A 24,017-nucleotide genomic window follows, 5' to 3' on the forward strand; every position below is an offset into this window, starting at 1 on the left:
AACTTAAATAAAGTTGATAAACTTGAGCAATCCATGTATTAGACTCTTATTTTGTTAGATAGTCTGTCGTTAGTACTTTTTCTTCTAGACTGTACATAACTAATTTAATGAAGTTTACTACTTTTTTGTAGGACTTTGATGTTAGTTAAAGGAAACCTGTAAAATTCCAGTTAAAAGAACCTTGAAACGATGTCTTGGGAGCGTTTGGAACTCCCTCATCTGACTTGGAGGTCTGAAGCCAACAGGAAACCAGCTGGTCCTTTCTGAAGGGAAATTTACCAGTCACAAGAATAAAGAATTATTTTCCTCTTATTCCAGCAAACAGACATGAGATCATAGGGGTATTTCAATATCTCTTCTGACTCACTGGTGTCTCTAGCTAAACAATTTAGTGGTTTCTTTGTGAACAATTTACATAATGTGAAACTACCAAAATTGTACCTGTAAAAAAGGACCAAATAAGCAGCCAAAGTTAGAACTCTAACATTTTTTTTTTTTAAAGATTTTATTTATTTATTTGACAGACAGATCAGAGGCAGGCAGAGAGGGGAGGGCGAGAAGCAGGCTCTCTGCTGAGCAGAGAGCCCGATGCGGGACTCGATCCCAGGACTCTGGGATCATGACCTGAGCCGAAGGCAGTGGCTTAACCAACTGAGCCACCCAGGCACCCTAACAAGTATTCCTAAACTGTAAGATGCTAAATTAAAGCATTGGTATCAGCATTAATCCCAAGGCATTCATTATTGGTAAAAATCAGTCTAATGGGGAAGGAAGGGGCTATCTTTAAATTGTAAGAAAGGAACTCTGTTTTTTCAAAATTGCAAAAGTATGCAAAGTATGTAAAATTATATATGAGGGCTGACCATATCTGAGATAACCGAGATAGCTCACAAGTAAAACTCCCTTCAGGATACCCTTTGGAATTCATTGTAAGTTGAAATTGGAAAGGGTATTCTAATATACTAGATGGTGAGGAGAATATACCAAAAAAAGCTCTAAAGAGAAAACAGGGCAGATTGACAAAAATCAAACACATTTTATTTCCTAAATTGTATTCCACGCTATGTTCTAGGTTATTAAAGGAGCATCTCATAAAGTAGCAGAAGCAAGAATGTTCTAAAAGATTCAGATTTACCAACAAAGTTAAAATTTTGGTTGATACTGTTATACAGCCTTAAAACCATATTTATTTACTTTGGAATGAAGTATAAGAAAATACAGGAACACAAAAACAGCATTGAACTGTTCTCTCCTGTAATACCTACTTCAAGATTAGACTATTAAGCCTCAAATTGTATGGTTTATTGTCCTTTTCTGCAATATGCAGAAATGTATTTGGTATGACCATTTTCTTCAGTATTTACCTTTTTGTTTAAATGCAATCAGTAGGACTTTGGGGCTGTGTAAAGAAGAAAAAGGTTAATGGGAGTCCTTTGGACAGCTTCTCTGTGGCCAGATCTCATTACTGACATACTAGAGACTCAAGACATGTTTAGGGAAATGAAGTAGACAAGTTTATAATATACTGAGACATGATACCTTCACCTTTTTCTATCCTGTTGCAGAGGCATCGTTTCAATGTCTTCCTGCACAAAACCAATTTTTTTTTGAAGATTTTATTTATTTATTTGACAGAGATCACAAGTAGGCAGAGAGGCAGGGAGAGAGAGAGGGAAGTGGGCTCCCCGCTGAGCAGAAAGCCCGATGCAGGACTTGATCCCAGGACCCTGAGATCATGACCTGAGCCGAAGACAGAGACCTAACCCACTGAGCCACCCAGGTGCCCAGAAAACCAATTTTTAAAAAAGATTTTTATTTATTTATTTGACAGAGCAAGGGAACCCAAGCAGGGGGAGCAGCAGGTAGAGGCAGAGGGAGAAGCAGGCTTCCAACTGAGCTGGGAGCCAGATGCGGGTCTTGATCCCAGGACCCTCAGATCATGACCTGAGCCGAAGGCAGATGCTTACGGACTGAGAGCCACCCAGGAGCCCCCAAAACAAATTTTTAATTATGCCTTGTCTATGGCCCATTCCCTTCCTATGTGAATCCCTGCCTCTACAATCCTGCTTCTCCTGTCTACTTCTTATCACCATCTACCAATGCCCACTAACCTCCTTCCTTTTTAATTTTGACTCTCTTATTATGTGTTTCCTGCCCACCCAGTCTCTTCCCATGCCAACAAATACAGGCATGAATGGAGCAGCTTAGAGACTATTCTACCAGTTTAAGAAGACCTTTCCAACTCTTAAAGTTTATAATCCTACAGTCACAGAAAGTATATATAAGAGTGTTTAGAAAGCCTTTTTTCTCCTTTTGGTAATGTGGTAATTTTTTAAATTGAAGTATAATTTATAAATATGGTAGAATTCACTTTTCTTTTTACTAACATATAATGTATTATTTATTTCAGGGGTACAGGTCTGTGACTCATCATTCTTACATGAGTCACAGCACTCATAGCTCATTCCCTCCACAATGTCCATCACCTGGTGATCCTATCCCTCTCATCCCCTTCCTGTCCAGCAACCCTCAGTTTGTTTTCTGAGATTAAGAGTCTCTTCTAGTTTGTCTCCCTCTGTGGTTTCATCTTATTTCTTTTTTCCTCCTCTCTTCCCCTATGATCCTCTGTTTTGTTTCTCAACTTCCTCATTCAGTAAGATAATAGGATAATTGTCTTTCTCTGATTGACTTATTTCACTTAGCATAATACCCTCTAGTTCCATCCATGTCATTGCAGATGGCAAGATTTCATTTTTTTGATGGATCATAATATTCCATTGTATATATATATATATTACCTCTTCATCCATTCATCTGCTGATGGACATGTGGGCTTTTGCCATCATTTGGCTATTGTGGACATTGCTGCTGTAAACATTATGGTGCCTGTGCCCCTTTGGATCACTACATTTGTATTTTGGGGGTAAACACCCAGTAGTGCAGTTGCTGGATCGTGGGGTAGCTCTGTTTTCAACTTTTTGAGGAACCTCCATACTGTTTTCCAGAGCGACTGCACCAGCTTGCATTCCCACCAGCAGTGTAGGAGGGTTCCCCTTTCTACACATCCTCACCAACATCTGTTGTTTCCTGACTTGTTAAAACTTCTCATTGAGGTTTTGATTTGTAGTTCCCTGATGCCGAGTGACATTGAACACTTTTTCATTTGCCTGTTGGCCATCTGGATGTCTTCTTTGCAGAAATGTCTGTTATGTCTTCTGCCCATTTCTTGATTGGATTTTTTATTCTTTGGGTGTTGAGTTTGATAATTTCTTTATAGATTTTGAATCCTAGCCCTTTATCTGATAGGTCGTTTGCAAATATCTTCTCCCATTCTGTCAGTTATCTTTTGATTTTGTCGACTGTTTTCTTTGCTGTGCAAAAGCTTTTTATCTTGATGAAGTCCCAGTAGTTCATTTTTGCCCTTACTTGCCTTGCCATTGGTGATGTGTCTAGGAAGAAGTTGCTGTGCCTGAGGTCGAAGAGGTTGTTATTTGTGTTCTCCTCTAGGATTTGGATGGATTCCTGTCTCACATTGAGGTCTTTCATCCATTTTCAGTCTATTTTTGTGTATGGTGTAAGGAAATGGTCCAGTTTCTTTCTTCTGCATGTGACTGTCCAATCTTCCCAACACCATTTGTTGAAGAGACTGTCTTTTTTCCATTGAACCTATTTCCTCCCTTGTTGAAGATTAGTTGACCATAGAGTTGAGGGTCCATTTCTGGTTTTTCTGTTCTGTTCCATTGATCTATATGTCTGTTTTTGTGCCAGTACCATACTGTCTTGATGATGTCCACTTTGTAACAGAGCTTTAAGTCCAGAATTGTGATGCTACCAGTTTTGGTTTTCTTTTTCAACACTCCTCTGGCTATTTGGGGTCTTTTCTGATTCCATAAAAATTTTCAGATTATTTGTTCCTTTTTTTTAAAAAAACAGTTGATGGTATTTTGATAGGGATTGCATTGAATGTGTAGATTGCTCTAGGTAGCATGGACATTTTAACATTTGTTCTTCTAATCCATGAGCATGGAATGTTTCCATTTCTTTGTGTCTTACTCAATTTCTTTCACTGAGAGATCTATATAGTTTTCTGAGTACAAATTCTTTGCCTCTTTGGTTAGGTTTATTCCTAGGTATCTTATGGTTTGGGGTGCTATTATAAATGAGATCAACTCCTTAGTTTCTCTTTCTTGTATCTCATTGTTTGTGTATAGAAATGTAACTGATTTCTGTGCATTGATTTCACATCCTTCCACTTTTCTCAATTCCTGTTAGAGTTCTAGCAATTTTGGAGTGGAGTCTTCTGGTTTTCCACATAGAATTTCATGTCATCTGTAGAGAAAGAGTTTGGCTTCTTTGCCTATTCAGATGCCTATGTGTGTTTTTTGTGTCCTGCAACTTTGGGAAACTCATTTGGTAGTTCTAATAGCCTTTTTGTGAAATCTTTAGTGTACTCAACATATAAATCATGTCACCTGCAAACAGATATTTTTACTTCTTCCTTTTTAATTTAGACATCTTCCAATCATTTTTATGCCTACTGGTGCTGACTAGGACTTCTAGTACCAATTTGAATTTGGAGTGGTGACAGTGAGCATCCTTGTCTTGTTTCTGATCTTAGAGGAAAAGATTTCAGTCTTTGATATTTGAGTCTGACATTAGCTGTGTGCTTTTCATATATGGCCTTACTTACATTGAGGTAGTTTCCTTCTATTCCTCATTTATTGAGTGTTTTTTTAATAAAAATGTATTGAGTTTTGTCAAATGTGTTTCCTACATCATTTGAGATGATCGTGTATCTCTTTTTCTTTTCTATTAATGTGGTGTATTATACTGATTTTTTTTTAAGATTTATTTATTTGACAGACAGCAAGAGAGGGAACACAGGCAGGGAGAGTAGAGAGGAAGAAGCAGCTTCCTGCTGAATAGGGAGCTTGATCCAGGGCTCAATCGCAAGACCCTGTGATCATGACCTGAGCCGAAGGCAGACGCTTAGTGACTGAGCCACCCAGGCACCCGTATTACACTGATTTTTTAAAAGATTTTTATTTATTTATATATTTCAGAGAGAGAAAGAGAGTGAGTGCAAGCATGAGCAAGGAGAGGGGCAGAGGGAAAAGCAGACAACTTGCTGAGCAGGGACACCCCCACCCCCCGTCCCATGTAGAACTCAATCCCAGGACCCTGGGATCATGACCTGAGCTGAAGGCAGGCACTTAATCAACTGACCCATGTAGGTGCCCCTACATTGATTTTTATATGTTGAACCGCCCTTGCATTCTAGAATCTCTTCATTATTTTTTTTATGGTGTCTTTCAAAGAGAAGTTTATAATTGTTATGAAATCCTTTTATTTTTTCATGGATCCTGCTTTTGGTGTTTTATTTAAGAAACCTTTGCCTAACCTATGGTGAAAAGATTGTCTCCTGTGGTTTCTTCTAGGAGTTTTATATTTTATGACAGTTTTATGTTTTTAGTTAAATTTTATATGGGATTATGAGACATAACTCAAGATTCTCTGTATGTGTGTTTATCTAGTTCATTTAGCATCATTTGTTTAAAAGGCTATTCTTTTTCCTTTGAATTGCCTTTAGATTTTCTTAATCTTCAATTCAGTCATTTCCAGATATTTTCATTTCTTTGTGAAGATCCCACTTTCTGTCTGGTATAATACAAGAACTTCCTTTCATATATTTCCTATAATATCTAATGGTAATGAATTCCCCAGCTTTTCTTTGTCTGAAAAACTCATTATTTTGCCTTCATTTAGAAAGGTCTTATCACTGTGTGTAAAATTCTGGGTTGAGAATTATTTTCTTTTTGTACTATCACACTATTGCCTTCTGGACTGCATAGTTTGATGAGAAACTACTGTAACTGTCATTTTGTTCCTTTATATGTAATATGTTTTTGAGCCTTTTGGATTTATCGTTAAATGACCTTTATTTATTTTTTAATTCTCATGCATTGCACCTTTAAATATTTCTTCTGCTGTCTTTTTTCTCCTTTCTCTTTCTGGGATGCCAATTAGACATTTGTTAGACATTTGGTATCTACTCTCCTCCGCACCCCGCACCCCCCACCCCACCCCGCCTTGTTCCCAGCATGTCTTAGATACTGTGTTTCTTTTTTCTTTTTTTTCTCTTTGTGTTTCAGTTTAGGTAATTTTAAGATTTATTTATTAGAGAGTGCTGGAGTTGGGGGGCAGAGGGAGAGGGAGAAACAGACTCCCCATTGAGCAGGGTGCCTCACTTGGGGTTCAGCCCTAGCATCCCAGGATCATGACCTGAGCCAAAGGCAGATGCTTAACTGACTAAGCCACCCAGGTGCCCCCAGTTTGGCTAATTTCGATTGGCCAAATGAACTGATTTCTAAATTACACCAAAACAAGGCATTCTGTTTAGGAATACTAACCTTTTCCTGAACAGGTCCTTTGTAGAGTCTCCAAGTTCCAGATCTGTGTTTTATATATGAAATCTCTTGTTATTTTGTGTGCTTGGTAGATTGATTTAGAATAGAAATCTAAATAGTAGAATCCATAGATTGTACTAATCAAGATCAGTGTGAAATCCTGTCCCAAATGTAAGATTCAAAATACTTACATTTAAACTTATATTAAAAACTGAGTTAAAATTTAATAGTTAAAACATTTACTATTCATTATGTTAATTAATTTAACCTTAGGTTGGCTTTGTAATTACTTCATAAAGAACACATTTTACTTTAATGAATACCTTCCCCCCCCCCCCCCCCCCCCATTTAGGTTGTCATGTGTCAGCTAAACCTGCATAGATTGGCAAGCACTGGGCTGTGCTCAAAGTGGAAGGATAGGTGGTATAACTAGGAAATACTTGTTGGAGAAGACCTGAATCTGTGAAAGAGAAGAATGCAGTCTTGAAGTTTGATGTTGAATATAGAAAATTTAGAGCAAAAATTCATAGGGAAGCAAACTGAAAGTCTGATTGGGAGGAAGAAACCCTCTCAGGCAAGCCAGCTTGACTAGAACAGGAGATGTAACCCATGTGTCTCAATCCAAGAAGGTTAGGCAGATTGATACCACCAAGCAATTAACACAGTTCTCCATGGATGTTGTTTGGGTGTCCCCAAAATTCAACTCAATTTTTAAACTAACTACCTGGAGGTAGCGTTAGACTTCACAGGGTAAGGGCAGAGACCCACGATACTGCTTCCTCTTCAGACGCCAATCTCAAGTCCAGGTTGTTTCTGATCTATTGGCTATAAATTAGAGGTTCCCACAAGTTGTTGGATTAAGTTGCTAGAGTGGCTCACAGAACTGAGGAAACTGGTTTTACTTACTAGATGATCAGTTTATTGTTAAGGATATGAATGAACAGCTGGGTGAAATGATGCATAAGACAAGATCATGAAAGCAGGAGCTTTTTCTGTGGAGTTTCGGGTCTAGCACATGGATGTTTCTGGGTCACCAACATCCTTGAAAGCTCTCAGAAACCCATTCTTTTGGGGTTTTATGGAAGTGTCATTGCTCAGATATGATTGATAAACTCACTGGCCCTTGGTGACTGACATCCAGCCCCTCTCCCCTCCCTGGAGACCAGTACGTGGGACTGAAAGTTTCAACTCCTTAGTCAAAGTTGGTTTTCCTGGAAAGCAGCCCCCACATCTTTAGAAGGGTTCTAAAAATGACCTCATTAACATAAGCTCAGTTGTAGTTGAAAGGAGCTTCTTTTGAATAGCAAGAACTCCATTTCCCCTTTATGACTCTAGAAGGATTTCTGGAACTGAGGACAAAAGACCAAATGTAACAAAAGATGCTCCCAGGCGTTTGATATTTGCATATATCAAGTGTTTAAATTAGTTCAATAAGAATTTAGTTGTCAGATTGAAGGGTCTCCTTAAATAAAACTCCTCTATAGGGAAAAAAGTGGTAGGTGGTTTTAAAAAATATGTAATTAAGTCAGAACAGGTGCATGCTTTGCTCAGAAAAACCGAATTTGGAAAATCATTCCACAAAAGACGGAATAGAAAAGAATTTTCTTTTCAAGGATAGAAGTGGGTTGTAAAGTAATGGCTTAGCTTATTGTTTGATTTTTGTCCTATCATGTTTAGATGAAATTTTCTCACTTAGTAAACTTTAGAAAAATTTTAAAACTTTTTATTTGTAACTAATTTTAGACTTATATTAGAGTTAAAAAACTGTGTAAAGAAACCCTCACCCAGCTTCCTTTATTATTAGCATTTCTTACAAGCCATAATAATTATCAAATTAATATCGCTACAGTAGTACTAACTCTGGTTTACGAGACTTGTTTTCATCATTGTCCTTTTCCTAGGAATCTACCCATTTGCATTTAATTATGTTTCCTTATTCTCCAGCATTCTGTTTCTCAGTCTTGTCTTCTCTTGACACTAGAAGAGCACCAACCAGTTATTTTTTTTTTTAAGATTTTATTTATTTATTTGACAGAGATTACAAGTAGGCAGAGAGGCAGGCAGAGAGAGAGAGGAGAAGCAGGCTGATGCAGGGCTCGATCCCAGGACCCTGGGATCATGACATGAGCCGAAAGCAGAGACTTTAACCCACTGAGCCACCCAGGTGCCCGCAGCCATTTATTTTGTAGAATATCCTCCGTTTGAGTTTATGATGTTATCTCATAATCAGAATGAGGTTATGCCTTTTTGGCAAGAATACCACAGAAATTATCTTGTGTCTTTCCCTATGCATTGTATCAGAGGGCTCAAGTTGCTGATACATCTTCTTATTAGTGATGAGATTTAGAGATCTTACTGATAAGAGCGTGCTTTCTTTTATATACTACATAATTAAATGGCTTTTTAAAATATCAGTCCGTGGCGCCTGGGTGGCTCAGTGGGTTAAAGCCTCTCTGCCTTTGGCTCAGGTCATGATCCTAGGGTCCTGGGATCAAGCCCCGCATCAGGCTCTCTGCTCAGCGGGGAGCCTGCTTCCCCCTCTCTCTCTGCCTGCCTCTCTGCCTACTTGTGATCTCTGTCTGTCAAATAAATAAGTAAAATCTTTAAGAAAAAAAAATATATCAGTCCAGGGTGACTGGGTGGCTCATTCAGTTAAGCATCCTACTCTTGATTTCTGCTCAGGTCATGGAGCTCAGGCTTTTGAAATCAATTCCCCTGCTGGACATGGAGCCTGCTTAAGATTCTCTCTCTCCCTTTACCCCTCCCCCCTCCCATCTCTCTCTCTCTCTCTCACCCTCCCTCTTTTCCTCCCTCCCTCTCTTAAAACAAAACAAAACCAGAAAAATCAGTCCATTGAAGCATTTACTCCGTGATACAAATAACCTACCAAAAACCAAAAATGCAGATTACAGAAAGCTATCATCATCACTAGCTAATGGGATGAGGTTTATAGAATTTCACTAAAAGGAGGAAACTGTTAAATAATAAGAAAGAAGAGGGGCACCTGGGTGGCTCAGTCAGTTAGGCATCTGACTCTTGTTTTTGGTTCAGGTCATGATCTCAGAGTCCTGCAGCCTTGAGCCCTATTCCCGGCTCTGTGTTCAGCCAGGAGTCTGATTGAGATTCTCTCTCTCCTGTCCCCTGCCCACCCCCTGTGTGTGTGTTGTCTTTCTCTCTTTCAAATAAATATATCTTTTTCTTTCAGATGAGGCAATTATTTCTTTGGGGGACAGTTAACAAAGGAATTATCAAGAGAGGAATCTTCCCAGTTAATAGAATTGTCTTTGTAATAGAAAAATTGTCTTGGTTCAGGCAATTAACTTTGGATAACTTATTAAGTAGAACAGTAAATGAGGAAATAGTTTTTTGCTTTTAGGGTTTTTTTGTTTGTTTTATATGTGACATGGAATTCTATCAGAAATTAAGTCATTAGGACGAATTTCTAGGTGTAGCCTATCATAATACCTTAAATAAATGTATTGTGACAAAGTTTTTTTGTATTGGGCATTTCAAAATTATGAGTAATGTGAAATAAATCAATAACAGTTACAGAAGAAATACCACATTACATGTCTCAAGCCTTATTGACATTGCAGCATCCTTACGTGTTTCACAAAGGAATGAAATTGTACTTCAGGGTTTCCTGCATTTGGTGCAGCCACTATGGAAAACAGTTTGAAGGTTTCTCAGAAATTAAAAATAGAAATATTATATGATCCATTAATTTCACTTCTGGGTATTTACCCAAAGAAAATGAAAATACTAATTCTAAAAGATACATGCACCCTTAGGTTTATTGCAGCATTATTTACAATAGCCAAGATAGGGAAGCAGCCCAAGGTCCATCAATAGATGAATGGATAAAGAAGATGTGGTATGGGGGCGCCTGGGTGGCTCAGTTGTTAAGCATCTGCTTTCGGCTCAGGTCATGATCCCAAGGTCTCAGGGATCGAGCCCCGCGCCAGGCTCCCTGCTTAGCAGGGAGCCTGCTTCTCCTCTCCCTCCCCCTGCTTGTGTTCCTTCTCTCACTGTGTCTCTCTCTGTCAAATAAATAAATAAAATCTTAAAAAAAAAAAAAGTTGTGGGGGGTGTGTGTGTGTGTTTATGAACACACATACACAGTGGCATATTATTCAGCCATAAAAAAGAATGAAATTTTACCATTTGCAACAACATGGAGGGGCCTAGACGGTATTTTGCTGCATAAAATAGGTCAGATAGGGAAAGACAAAACTCCACAGGATTTCAAGTACATGTGGAATCTAAAAAACAAAACAAATAGACTCATAAGCAAACTCGTCTCTCTGGTTGCCAGAGAGAAGGAGAGTGAGGCAAAATAAATGATTAAGGGGATTAAGAGGAGCAGACTTCTAGTTATAAAGTAAATAACGGGATCAAAAGTACAGATTAAGAAGTATAGTGAGTAGTATGGTGATAACTTCATATAGTGGCACATGAATTGTACTTACTGAGAACATTTGATGATGTATATGATTATCACTGTTATACTCTAGAAACTAATATTGTATTATATGTCAGCCATATTTTTATTAAAAATAAAAAAAATTAATAACCACCTTCAAAAAATAACACAGTACACTGTTAGGTTTTGCCTGTAGATATTTTTCAGGATATAATGTTTATTCCTCAAAAGAGAATGGGTAGGAACTCTTCTGTAGATATGGTATCTGTCCTAATGAAGGTGGGAGCTAGTCTGCATTAAGCCTACTACCGTGATACTTTTTCTGTTTCTTCACTTGCAGGATTTTCTTCAGCAGGAAGATTTCAGTGAAATATTTGTTTTTATTCTTTTTGGATTATCTTTGAGACATTCATGGACTGTAAAACGATAAAACTAATAGAACGGAGTACTGCTGCCCCTCCAAAGTGACAATATTCAGTGTAATAGAATTTTCTTCTCTTTTAGTTCAGCAATCAGCAAACACTGGGAGGCTGAACTGGCTACCCTCAAAGGAAATAATGCCAAACTCACTGCGGCCCTGTTGGAGTCCACTGCCAATGTGAAACAATGGAAACAGCAGCTTGCTGCCTATCAGGAGGAAGCAGAACGTCTGCACAAGCGGGTAAGCTCAGAGCTGCGGCTGGCCCTGGGGACTGATGGCTAACAGGTCTTCCTGACCAGCAGAGACATACATGTAGGTTCCTTGCAAGGACATCTGGAGATAGTCATTTCTTGTCAGAACATACATATATATGGTAGCAAATGTGGGTTTATTTAGTTAAGAAAAATACTTTCCTGGGATGCCTGGGTGGCTCGGTGGGTTAAACTCTGCCTTCAGCTCAGGTCATGATCTCAGGGTCCTGGGGTCGAGTCCCGCATTGGGCTCTCTGCTTAGCAGGGATCCTGCTTCCCCCTCTCCATCTACTTGCCTCTCTGCCTACTTGTGATCTCTCTCTCTGTCAAATAAATAAAATATTAAAAAAAAATACTTTTCTATTCTGCCACTTATTAGCTGTCTGACCTTTGGTAAGTTACCCCTTTCTGCTCAATATTCTATGTATAAAATAGGAATAATAATATATAGTCTGTAGAATTCCTGTGAAAATGAATAGAGAAAATGAATTGATGTGCAGTTGCACCGGGTTGATGATAGATGCTTTTATTATTTAATTTTATTGTTTTTTTTGAGGAAGGAACAACTAAAAAAATACAGGTAAGAAGTTCTTTATAAAGATTCATTATACAAGGTTTCCCCCACTATCCAAAAGTAAAGCATTCCTGTGAAACCCTTCTTAAGCCCAAGTAGTATAAAGTGAAGAGTATCTCCTGCTTTCCAGAAGTTCACTTTGTCTTTACAAAAGACCTATGTTAGTATCTGTTTTTGCTAACCAACAAATCTGAGGACCATTTTTTGTTTTGCCAATAAAAGCTGTTACCATACTAATACAGGTCTTTTATGAATGTGAAGTGGCCTAATGCAAACGCTCAGAAAGTGGGGGACATCTGTATTTGTAATTTCAAACAGGAAAAGAAGATCAGAAATCCCAGTTTAAATAATATTAGAAGCCCAAACAGTTACTTGAGAAGAATTTTTTTGTATTCAGAGCATTTGCATTTACCCAGCAGGATGTAGATGCCACTAAGTTTCCTTTTTTAGGAAGCATACCAAAGAAGTGAATTTCATAGACCATAGGAAATGGGTTTACTACCAGTGCACAATTTGAGGAATGGAGTAGGATTAGGGTGACAGGGAAAGTAATATGAAATAGAGAGAGGGAGGGAGAGTAAGAAACCTGTGTAAATGTCATCCTATTGTATGTATAAAGGTTAACTTATGAGGAAGAAGAAGGAAGTTGTTGTTTAATACGTATAGAATTTCCATTTTGCAAGATGATAAATTTCTGGAGATCTTTTTCATAGCAGTGTGAATATACTTAACACTACTGAATTGTACATTTAAAAATGGCTAAGATGATAAATTTTATTCTGTGGTTTTTACTACAATAAAATAAATTAATCCATGACAGTTAACTCATGAGCCAATAAATAGTCACTAAAAAACTGCCATATCCCCTTACTGTATAATCTCTGTCCTTAAGGAAATTTTGGGTTAAATTGTGAATTGGATTTTAAAGATCTAAGAAATGACATATTTCTGTTTATTCACATTTATAATTTTCAGTGCTCTTCTTTCCCTCTTGTGGATTAGAATTTCCAACAGCATTTCCTTGTAGCCTAAATTCCTTTGCAGTTTCAGCCAGAGTGGTATAAGGGGCAGCTTTCTGTATTTACCATAGGTTGTGTTTTCCTAGTTCTTCACATGTCTAGTCATTTTAGTTGTATGTTAGACATTTGAAATTAGATGACATACAGTAAGATTCTTTTATCTTACTCTGAATGATGTTGATTTTTGTTTGAGCCAAGCAGTTAAACTTACTTACAGATTTCCCTGAAATTGTGGAGGTATGGACTTAGACTTCATTAGAGTCCATTTATTTTAATTTTGCCCTTTAACCCTATGGTAAATTCCCTAGTCCTGGGAAATCTTTATTTCTAAGGCATAACCCTTCTGGTGTTTCACTGGAAAGCTTGAGCTAATAACCCATGTCCTCTAATTTGATAGGACTGAAACGTCAAACTCTTCTCTCTGTGGTGAACCCTACCACAACTTCAGCTCCTCCCAACAGTCTGATGCTGGACTCCTTGTATCTTACCTGCGTGTGTGTAGTTCAAGGGTTAGCCAAAGATTTGAAGGGAATCTGTATGTTTATTTGGGGGCTTTCTTCATACAGTTTCTCCAATTTCTAGCTGTTTCAACTGTGCTAAGGAATCCCCAGACCCTCAGGCTCCTCAGGGAAATAAGACTACAGGTTTCTACTTAAGTTCTAGTCAAGCAATGCAGCCAGACTGCAGAGTTCATTCAAGCAAAAGGATGTGTAAGTGTGTATTTTTTTTCTTTAGATTTTATTTATTTATTTGACAGACAGAGATCACAAGTAGGCAGAGAGACAGGCAGAGAGAGAGAGAGAGAGAGGAAGGGAAGCAGGCTTCCTGCTGAGCAGAGAGCCCGATGTGGGGCTTGATCCCAGGACTCTGGGATCGTGACCTGAGCTGAAGGCAGAGACTTTAACCCACTGAGCCACCCAGGCACCCCTGCAAATGTGTATTTTTTTTTAATTAAATTTAATTTTTTTTCAGTGTTCCAAGATTCATTGTTTATGCACCGCCCCCAGTGCTCCATGTAATATGTGCCCTCCTTAATACCCACCACCAGCCTCACCCAACTCCCCACCACCCTCCCCTCCAAAACCCTCAGTTTGTTTCTCAGAGTCCACAATCTCTCATGGTTCATTTCCACCTCCGATTTCCCCCAACTCACTTCTCCTCTCCATCTGCCTATGTCTTCTGTGTTATTCCTTATGCTCCACAAGTAAGTGAACCATATGATAATTGACTCTCTCGGCTTGACTTATTTCACTCAGCATAATCTCTTCCAGTCCTGTCCATGTTGACACAAAAGTTGGGTATTCATCCTTTCCGATGGAGGCTTAATACTCCATTGTATATATGGACCACATCTTCCTTATCCATTCATCTGATGAAGGGCATCTTGGCTCTTTCCACTCTTTGGTGACCGTGGTCATTGCTGCTGTGACCATTGGGGTACAGATGGCCCTTCTTTTCACTACATCTGTATTTTTGTGGTACCCAATGTGATTGCTTTCTTTCTGTCTCTTGCTCTACTTTGTCACTTACCAGGGCATTCAAACGGTTGAATTTTATGTTTTGGTCATGATTTGCAATTGTTATCTGTGGGAAAGTTTTTCGAGTAAAAAGTACTCCATCATAATCAGAACTGGAACTCCCCATAAGGAATTAATTATCTATCTAATTGGACAAAAACCAAAAAACAAACAAACAAACAAAAACTCATATATATTGAACAATAAGGAAATAATTCCCAAGATTTTTTTTTTTTTAAGATTTTATTTATTTATTTGAAACAGAGAGATCATAAGTAGGCAGAGAGCAGGCAGAGAGAGAGAGGAGGAAGCAGGCTCCCCCCGGAGCAGAGAGCCTCATGTGGGGCTCGATCCCAGGACCCTGAGATCATGACCTGAGCCAAAGGCAGTGGCTTAATCCACTGAGCCACCCAGGCGCCCCAATTCCCAAGATTTTGAATATATTTCATTTTGTGGACCACAGGACAGGAGAGCCTAGAGGAATTAAGTAAATAGGAATGACTTTCTGGTGAAAGTACATGCTGAGCTGAGAGCTGAAGGTTTGCTAATGTCTGAACAGCTTCAGTGGTAAGAGTAGATATTCCAGTTAAGTCAGCAAGATGGGTGTGAGAGTGGTTTATTCTTAGGATGAGGAGACTTGCCTATTTTTAGTTGGAAAAACCACATATGTGGTGTCTTGGGTGATGAGGATGGTTAAGTAGTTAAGAACTGATGTATGCAAGACCTGAAGGTTTAGATTTGATGTTGTAAAAAATGAGACTTTGAAAGACTTTGAATGGAGGAGTTACACAATTATAAATGAATGTTAGTTTATAGGAGGTAAAATAGACAAAGATTATAATTATGTCCTCTGGCAGGCCATTGCTGTGGTCTAGGCCTGGATGATCAGGGTCTGCACAAGTACATGAATAGAAAGGAAGAAAGTGTTTAGAAATGTGGAGTAACATTTATGGAGGGTAAGTAGATACTGGAAAATGTGAAGAAGAAGGATTTGCGTTTCATTAATAGTCTAGAATTTACTGCTTTCTTCTAGTCAGCCAAAATGTATGCGATGCTAATGTATGTAAAGAGCTGTGATGGAGTGTGCATGGATGTTGTTATGTTGACTTCTGTCTATTTTGACTGTTGGATCCAGCAATGTTGTTGGATGGTTTAACTTTGAGAGACAGTGCCCTTCTCTCTTCTCTCAGAAAATACCAAGTGCTCGTTAAAAGTTATGTAGCTCTTTGGGCCCTTAGTACATTCTTACTGACTAAAGAATGTTATCTTTTGCTACAGAGACACTATTGATGTGAAGTCATTCTAGTATCGAATGATTTAAGTTGTATTTTAAGCGTATCTTTTCTTCCAGATTCTCTTACATTTTGGAAATGTATTTGAAAAATTTCTCACTTCGGCAAGGCCAGTTTTCAGAAGCCATGTTTAATTTGAAAGCTGCAGATGGAAGGCAGATGGCTCTATCTGATTTGGAATATGTTGCCATAAGAAATTCTTAAAGAAGCCTTTCATTATAGGGGTTCTCAACTGTCATTAATCAATTAAGCTTTCCTAACTTTTTCCATGACCAAACCATGTAAATAATTATTCCCCAGACTTTTTTTCATTGTCCTAAATTCGTGTCCTTAAAGAATCTATTCATTCTACTTTAAGTATCTTAATATTTCTCAAAATTGATTTTCATATGTTGTTTAAAAGTCATGATTTACCTGTCCGGGGCTGATTACATTTTCTGCAAGAAATCTCTTGAGATAGTCCTACAGCTTAACCTGTGTTCTCATTTCATCTTAGGTGACCGAGCTTGAATGTGTTAGTAGCCAAGCCAATGCAGTGCACACCCACAAGACAGAATTAAACCAGACAATACAGGAACTAGAAGAGACGCTGAAAGTGAAGGAAGAGGTATTTGCTCCTTCTCACTCATCTGTAACCCAGTTACTGTAGGTGCACAAACTCCTGGAGTCTCTGTCAGATTTACAAGTGCTTTATGGAATAAAGTAAGGTTGTGGGGTGTTTTGGGGGAGGAGATGAAATTTTTTTCTATTGACAACGAAGCTTGTTCCTATTTTCTCCATCCTTGTTTCTGCTGTGAGGAACTACGGTGAGGCAGTCAGACTGAGATACTTGCCTTCTGTGAGAGAGTTGCATTTGTAACATCAACAGAAAACTGTGAGAGGTTAAATGAATTTTACAAGCTGTTGCTTTCTCTGGTTTCCAGTCATAGGATTTAATAGCACAGGAAAGAATTATACCCACAAGGCTTGAAGCAGCCTTAAAATGTTCTGATGGTTGTTTCTAAGCAGTGCTGTACTGAAGCCACCAAGCGGACTTGTTGCTTCAGATTATCATGTATTAGACTACATACCCATAAAGATGAATTCACTCTTCTAAAAATCAGCATAAAGGAATGTTTTTTAAATTATTCTCTTCTAAGGACTAAGACAATAATTTCAGGGGGAAATAAGACTTTCTCCGTGCTTGATTTAGTTTAAGTATTATTGCTAAAAACATTGCTCTACTTTTTCTAGGAAATAGAAAGACTAAAACAAGAAATTGATAATGCCAGAGAATTACAAGAACAGAGGGACTCTTTGACTCAGAAACTACAGGTAAGCTATAATAATATTTCGATTCATTTCTACATAGAGAGAAGCATCAGCCATTCTTTGACATAGTAGTGACTTTTTCCCTGAAACTTCGTTTTGGAGGTTCTCAGTCATTTTTCCAGGACTTCTGATTCATGACTGATCTTTGATTCTCCAAAAATTGTGATAACCTCACCTAAGTAGCATAGGATCATCATAGATGGTATTTATTAATTGCCTTTAGTAAATTGTTCTAGGAATTTCTGCTTTTTAACATAAAAAACACTCTGAATTTAAAGAGAATTTCTCATGTGGATTTCATTCAATCAAAGAGTTCTACTTATTTTTTTTTTTACACTGAACTAATGAGTATGAATTACAATAGTAGTTGTGCCCTAATGGAAATTAAGCTAGCGACATCTTTATTTTACTGAATTTTACTCACTTTTTTTGCATAATGTTTCCTGACTCTAATTTACATACATATATCCTGTATCAGTGATTAGGGAAGATTTTTAGACTTCATTATCAAAGTCTCCGGCACCTCTGGCCCTCTTTTTTACACCTCAGGGGTCAGCTGCCTCTATAAAAGAAGATTAGGACCACTTTAGAGTTTGGAGTAGAAATAAATGTATGTACAGAGTGAGGAATTTTGGATCAGGGTGATAAGTGGGACCTGAAAGCCCAGAAATAGGAGAGTATCTCAATTGTAATGAGAAAGTCTTGCATTCATTGAGGGCTTCCTATGTGCCAGACACTCTGCTAAGCACTTTACTTCTGTTGTGTATTTTCTTCTTGTAACAGTCACCTGAGGAAACTGAGGCTTGTATAGGTTCATTTGTCGAATCTCCATTTATATAGGTAGTCAGAATTCTGGGACAGCGGAGAAAGGCTGTAGGTTCTTCATCTGGCATGAAACGTTTCCCTCTCCCTCTTCCTCTCCCATCACTCACTTGCAGCAGTCTGGTTTGTTTTGGCTAGCTCTATTAATTGTTGTTCCCACATTTTAATGATGTGTGTAAATTACTGGTTCTCGAGTGGGGCAGTTTCTGCCAGGCGACATGTAGCAATGTGCCAAGACAATTTTGATTTTCACAACTCGGGCAGTACTATCGACCTCTAGTCGGTTGACGTTAAGAATGCTGCTAAACATCCAATTATTGGGACCAAACTGTCAATAGTGCCAAGGTTGAGAAAGCCTGGTGTTGAGCTAAAGATGAAGCATGTACTCAGGGCTAGAAGAAGAGGGGGAATTCAGTGGAGCTTCGTCTTTTGTTCCTTTGGTTCAGGCTGCCATTTTCTGAGTCTTTGCCGTGAATCAGGCATTTGCCAAGCACTCGTGTACCTTTGCTTGGACTCTCACGCTAGCAGGCGTTGTATCCCCATTTTCAAAGAGAAGGCCGCGGTTCGGGGGTGTTTGCAAGTTGACAAGGTGCTGGACTAGAAAGGAGTGAGACCTACATTGGTTTGGACTCCACAGTGTCTGTTCTTTCTGTCCGGCTGCCGCACCACTTCAGGCGGCCACGCTGCCAACACATTCCTGACGGTTCTGGCAGACGTTTTCCCAGTTACATACACATTGTCCCAGAGAAACCAAGATAGATATATATTTAAGATTTTTAAGATTTCACTTAATATGTAATATATATTATATGTAAACATATATTATATATATTTAAGATTTCACTTGTTTATTTGACAAAGAGAGACAACGAGAGAAGGAATATAAGCAGGGGGAGTAGGAGAGGAAGAAGCAGGCTTCCTGCTAAGCGGGGAGCCCGAGGCAGGGCTCCATCCCAGTACCCTGAGATCATGACCTGAGCTGAAGGCAGACGCTTAACGACTGAGTCGCCCAGGCGCCCCAAGGCATTGTTTTATATAACCATCGAAATCAAGAAACTATCTGTCTACAGACCTTATTCATATTCCCATAATTGTCTTAATAATCTCCTTTATAACAAAGTTTAAAATTTGTTTTTCTGGTCCAAGATTTATTCTAGGCTCATGTGTTGCATTTAGTTGTCATATGTATTTATTTTGATCTTTGAGTTGTCCCAGATTTGGCCAGCGGGAACCCCTTCAGTCCAGCTTCTGTTTCCTTTTAATGTGACCCTGTCATTCTTTAAAGAATGTCTTCATGTTTTAGGACAACTACATATTTCTGGCTCATCTTGTATTTTTTTCAGTCCTCGGCCTTGGAATTAGCTATTTCTCCAGGGAGAAATTTCTTCTTTTTTTTTTTTTTTCTTAAAGATTTTGTGTATTTATTTGACAGAGAGAGCGAGAGCACAAGCAGAGGGAGAAGGAGAAGCAGACTCTCTGCTGAGCAGGGAGTCTGAATCGGGGCTTGAACCAAATACCCTAGGTTCCTGATCTGAGCTGAAGGAAGATGCTTAGCTGACTGAGCCACCCACGCTCCCCTCCAAGGAGAAATTTCTTTAAGCAACGACTGATATTTAGAAGCCAAGATCTGAGTACCAGATAAGCTTTTTGCTATTGAGATGACATTGTTTCTATGCCATCTTAATAAGCAGGGCTGGAAATACATACATACCACATTATGTCTATTTCAGTAGCCCTGTATGCATAAAACTGAATTCTTACTCATACCTCCCATTACAGTGTAATACAATGGAGTTTATTCTAGCCTTCCCCGTACTCATATTTGGAATTCCTTTACCCAATACTAAGAAACCTGATTCTTATTATCTACAATATATTTACTTACTTTCTCAATCTTAACACAGAAAATAGTCTTTGAATTACTAATTCATACCACCACAAAAAAATGCAGAGAACCTTACCAACTAGAGATCACTGAAATTTTTTTTTCCCCTCAGCCTTTGATCAAAACTTTGTTGGGTTAGTTCCTCCCCTCCTGTGCTATTGGTTAGGTTACTCATTTGAAACATACTTCTGTTTGGGGTGCCTGGGTAGCTCACTCAGTTAAGCATCTGCCTTCAGCTCAGGTCATGATCCCAAGGTCCTGGGATTGAGCCCTGCATTGGGCTCCCTGCTCAGTGGGGAGCCTGCTTCTCCTAGTCCCTCTGCCTGCTGCTCCCCTTGCTTGTGTGCTCTCTCTGTCAGATAAATAAATAAAACCTTAAAAAGAAACATACTTATGTTCATTTGTATCATATTGTATTCTATTTTCATATTTTCTTATCTATTCTTCTACATTTTATATATATGTGCATTTCCTGAGTATATGAAACATTAGCATGGTTCCAAAAGTCAGAACTATTCAGAAAGTTGTTTTTAGAGACCTCCCCTCCAGTCCCCACTACCCTAGCATCTGCGAGGTCCTTCCCAGCCTATTTCTACCTGCCACCTATAGGTAACCAGTCTCATTAGTTCCTAGTTAATCCTTTCTGCATTTCTTTTCACACAAATAAACAGATCTCTTTGTTTACTTTCTCCCCCCCCCTTTTTAAAAAGATTTTATTTATTTATTTGACAGATAGAGATCATAAGTAGGGAGAGAGGCAGGCAGAGAGAGAGAGAGGAGGAAGCAGGCTCCCTGCCGAGCAGAGAGCCCCATGTGGGGCTCCATCCCAGTACTCTGGGATCAGGACCTGAGCTGAAGGCAGGGGCTTAACCTACTGAGCCACCCAGGCGCCCCTCCTCCCCTTTTTTTAATGGTAACATGCTCTTGATTACTCTTGTGCCCTTTGCTTCTTTAACTGAAAATACATTCTGGGAGTCACTGTTTCAGTTCATCAAGATCTTTACCATGCTTGTTATAGCTATAAAGTCCCTCACTTGTGTGTGTGGTAGTTTATTCAGCTACTCCTTGATGGGGGTATTTATGTTGTCTCCAGTGCTCTGCAACACTGCTACAATAAGTAATATTGTATATACGTATTTTGTTATTGTTGAAGATATATCTTCAGGATAGTTTTGGTTTTTTGGTTTTTTGGTTTTTTTTTTAAGTTCTTTTTTGTTTTGGTTTTGGTTTTGGTTTTTTTTTTTTTTTTTTTTTAATTTATTTGACAGACAGAGATCACAAGTAGGCAGAGAGGCAGGCAGAGAGAGAGAGGGAAGCAGGCTCCCTGCTGAGCAGAGAGCCCGATGTGGGGCTCCATCCCAGGACCCTGGGATCATGACCTGAGCCAAAGGCAGCGGCCTAACCCACTGAGCCACCCAGGCGCCCCTTGGTTTTGTTATTTTTTAGTAATCTCTGCACCCACTGTGGGGCTTGAGCTCACTATACCAAGATGCAAAGTCTCATACTCTTCTGACTGAGCTAGCCAGGCAGGATAGATTCTCAGAAGGAAGATTTCTAAGTAAGAAAATAAACACATATGTACGTAGTTTGGTTAAACAATGTCAGATTCCCCTCCATAATAGATTGTGCTGGTGCCTACTTATACCACTACTGTGAGTGCCTCTTTGCCCATAGTCTTGCCAACAAAATGTGTTGTCATACTTTTTAATTGTGTGATAGGTAAGAAATGATAGTTTTGATCTGCATATCTCATGAGTGACATGGACATCTTTCATAAGCTTAGAGGTCATTTCAGTATTTTTTTGAACATGGGTGGATAGGTGTTCATGTCTTTTGCCCTTTCCCTATAGGAGTTTTGGTTTTCTTTCTGGAGTTCTTTACATATTGCAAGAGTACTTTTTATATCTGATTACATATTAAAAATTTCTCCCCCCCCCTCCTTTTTTTTTTTTTGGCTTTACCTAAGATGGTGTTTTATGTAATAGTCAGATTTATTACTCTTTTCTTTTCTTGGTTCTGGCTTGTGGATCATATAGTTAGATAGCTCTTTTCCAAACTCAGATGATACAGGAATTCATCTGTATTTCCCACTAGTCCTTACAGAGTTTCATTTTTTACATGGATCTCTGAGTGTTTGGGGTTTATTCTTTTGTGTGTGGTATGAGATGTGGATGTAGCTTTCCAAATGTCTCTCCAGTTACCTCATTACCATTTATTTAAAACTTCATTCATTTTTCCAGAGACTGGAGATACTTGATTTCTATACACATTTTGATCTACTCGAGGCTTTCTATTCCAGCCTGCTAGTCACTCTATTAATGCCTCTACCACACTGCACCAATAGTAAAGGCTTCAATATCTGGTAGGGCCAGGTACTCCTCACAGAGTTCCTTTTTCATTGTTTTTTTTTTTTTTTTTTCAGTATTCTTACATATTTATTTTATCATATGAAATTCAGTGTTCAGTACCAATTTTTGTGTCAACTGAAAATAAAGCTCCATAAAAATATTTTATTGGGATTGCTTAAAATTTATAATATGACTTAAAGGAAGCAATATCTACTGAAATTTCTGTCTTATTCAAGAATAAGGGATGTCTTCCCGTTTGTTCACATCTACTTTTTTGTTTCTCATGAGTGTTTTAAGGTTTTCCACATGTTATTTTGCAGGTTTCTTATTTATTAATATTTTATCTTCCTTTTTTTCTATTTCAGATGGGGTTTTCTCTACTATTATATCTTTTAATTGATCATTGTTTGTATATTTGAAAGCTGTTGAATTCTGTATGCTATTTTTATGTCCGGCTACCTGACTAAATTGTTTTATTATTTGAGCTAGTTTTGTCATTTATTCCATTGATTCTCAAGATTTTTTAGGTATTATAACTGCCCACAGAGGTAATTTTACTTTTATTCACCCAATTATTAAGCCTCTTGATTTTTCTTGTCCAATTACACCTGTGAAAAACACCACTACAGTGTTGAACAAGAGTGGAGATGATGGGCTTATCTTGTCCCTCATCTTAGTGAAAATACCTCTAGTATTTTTCCATTAAGTAAAATGCTGGCTGTAACACTAAAATACATTTTATCGTGTTAGGAGAGTGTCCTTCATTCCTATTAGTGTGTTTTTATCAGGGATGAGTGTTGAATCTTGTTAATGGTTTTTTTTTTTTAAGTATCTCTGGAGTTAATCATAATTTCCTCTCTAGATCTATTTAATATGGTTTATTTTATTAATGGATTTTTCTAATACCTAACTGCCTTTCCATGACTGGAATAAATACCACTTAGCTATTTCTTATTTTCTTAATGTGGTATTAGATTTTTGTTCTGTAGTGTTTATCATTTTTACACAATACTCATTTGTGGTATTGGTATGTAATTTTCTTCTTCTGGGGGGAGCTGTTTTTATAAGATTGAGGCATCAAGCTTATACTTTACACACAGTAATACTTCAGTCGTACTTCACGTGCTGTCTTCATTTTCTATGCTCTGCAATAGCGGATGGCGTATTGAAACTACCTGGGTCTTTGAATGCTGACACCATCAGGGCCCGGTGCATTTTTATGGAGTACTTCCTGGATTATTCTCTATTTCTTCTGCAGACACTGGGCTGTGCAAGCTTCCATCTAGGTTTCACAGAGTCAGCGAGCACTCTCATATCTTATTTTATATAGTTGTCCATTGTCCTTCTTGTCTAATCAGTGCCACTGTTTTTCTGTCCTCTACCTTATGAATTTCTCCTTTTTTTTTAAAAAAAAGATTTTATTTATTTGACAGAGAGAGATCACAAGTAGGCAGAGAGGCAGGCAGAGAGAAAGAGGTGGACACTGAGCAGAGAGCCTGATGCGGGGCTCGATCCCAGGACCCTGGGATCCTGACCTGAGTTGAAGGCAGATGCTTAACCCACTGAGCCACCCTGGCGCCCATGAATTTCTCCTTTTATTTTTATTATTCCTGCTTCATACTTTGTTTTGGTGTACTTATTCTTTCTTGAGCGTTTTAAGAAGAGAATTTAATTCCTTTATTTTCATTCTTTCACTTTTATGTGTATGTGTTTAAAGCTATAGATTATCCTCTGATGATTGCTTTAG

General features: G+C 38.4%; 1 protein-coding gene across 1 annotated transcript in view; it reads left to right on the forward strand.

Annotated features, from left to right (window-relative positions):
• The window catches only part of HOMER1 (homer scaffold protein 1), a 130,869-nt gene that overhangs the window by 96,076 nt on the left and 10,776 nt on the right, over window positions 1-24,017 (forward strand). Inside the window, exons 6-8 of the mRNA XM_046000179.1 lie at window positions 11,335-11,491; window positions 16,401-16,511; window positions 17,138-17,218. Coding sequence (XP_045856135.1) covers window positions 11,335-11,491; window positions 16,401-16,511; window positions 17,138-17,218 — 349 coding nt within the window. The remainder of the gene's footprint in view (window positions 1-11,334; window positions 11,492-16,400; window positions 16,512-17,137; window positions 17,219-24,017) is intronic.

The sequence above is a fragment of the Meles meles genome, chromosome 3 (genome assembly GCF_922984935.1).
Source record: "Meles meles chromosome 3, mMelMel3.1 paternal haplotype, whole genome shotgun sequence".
NCBI lineage: Eukaryota > Metazoa > Chordata > Mammalia > Carnivora > Mustelidae > Meles > Meles meles.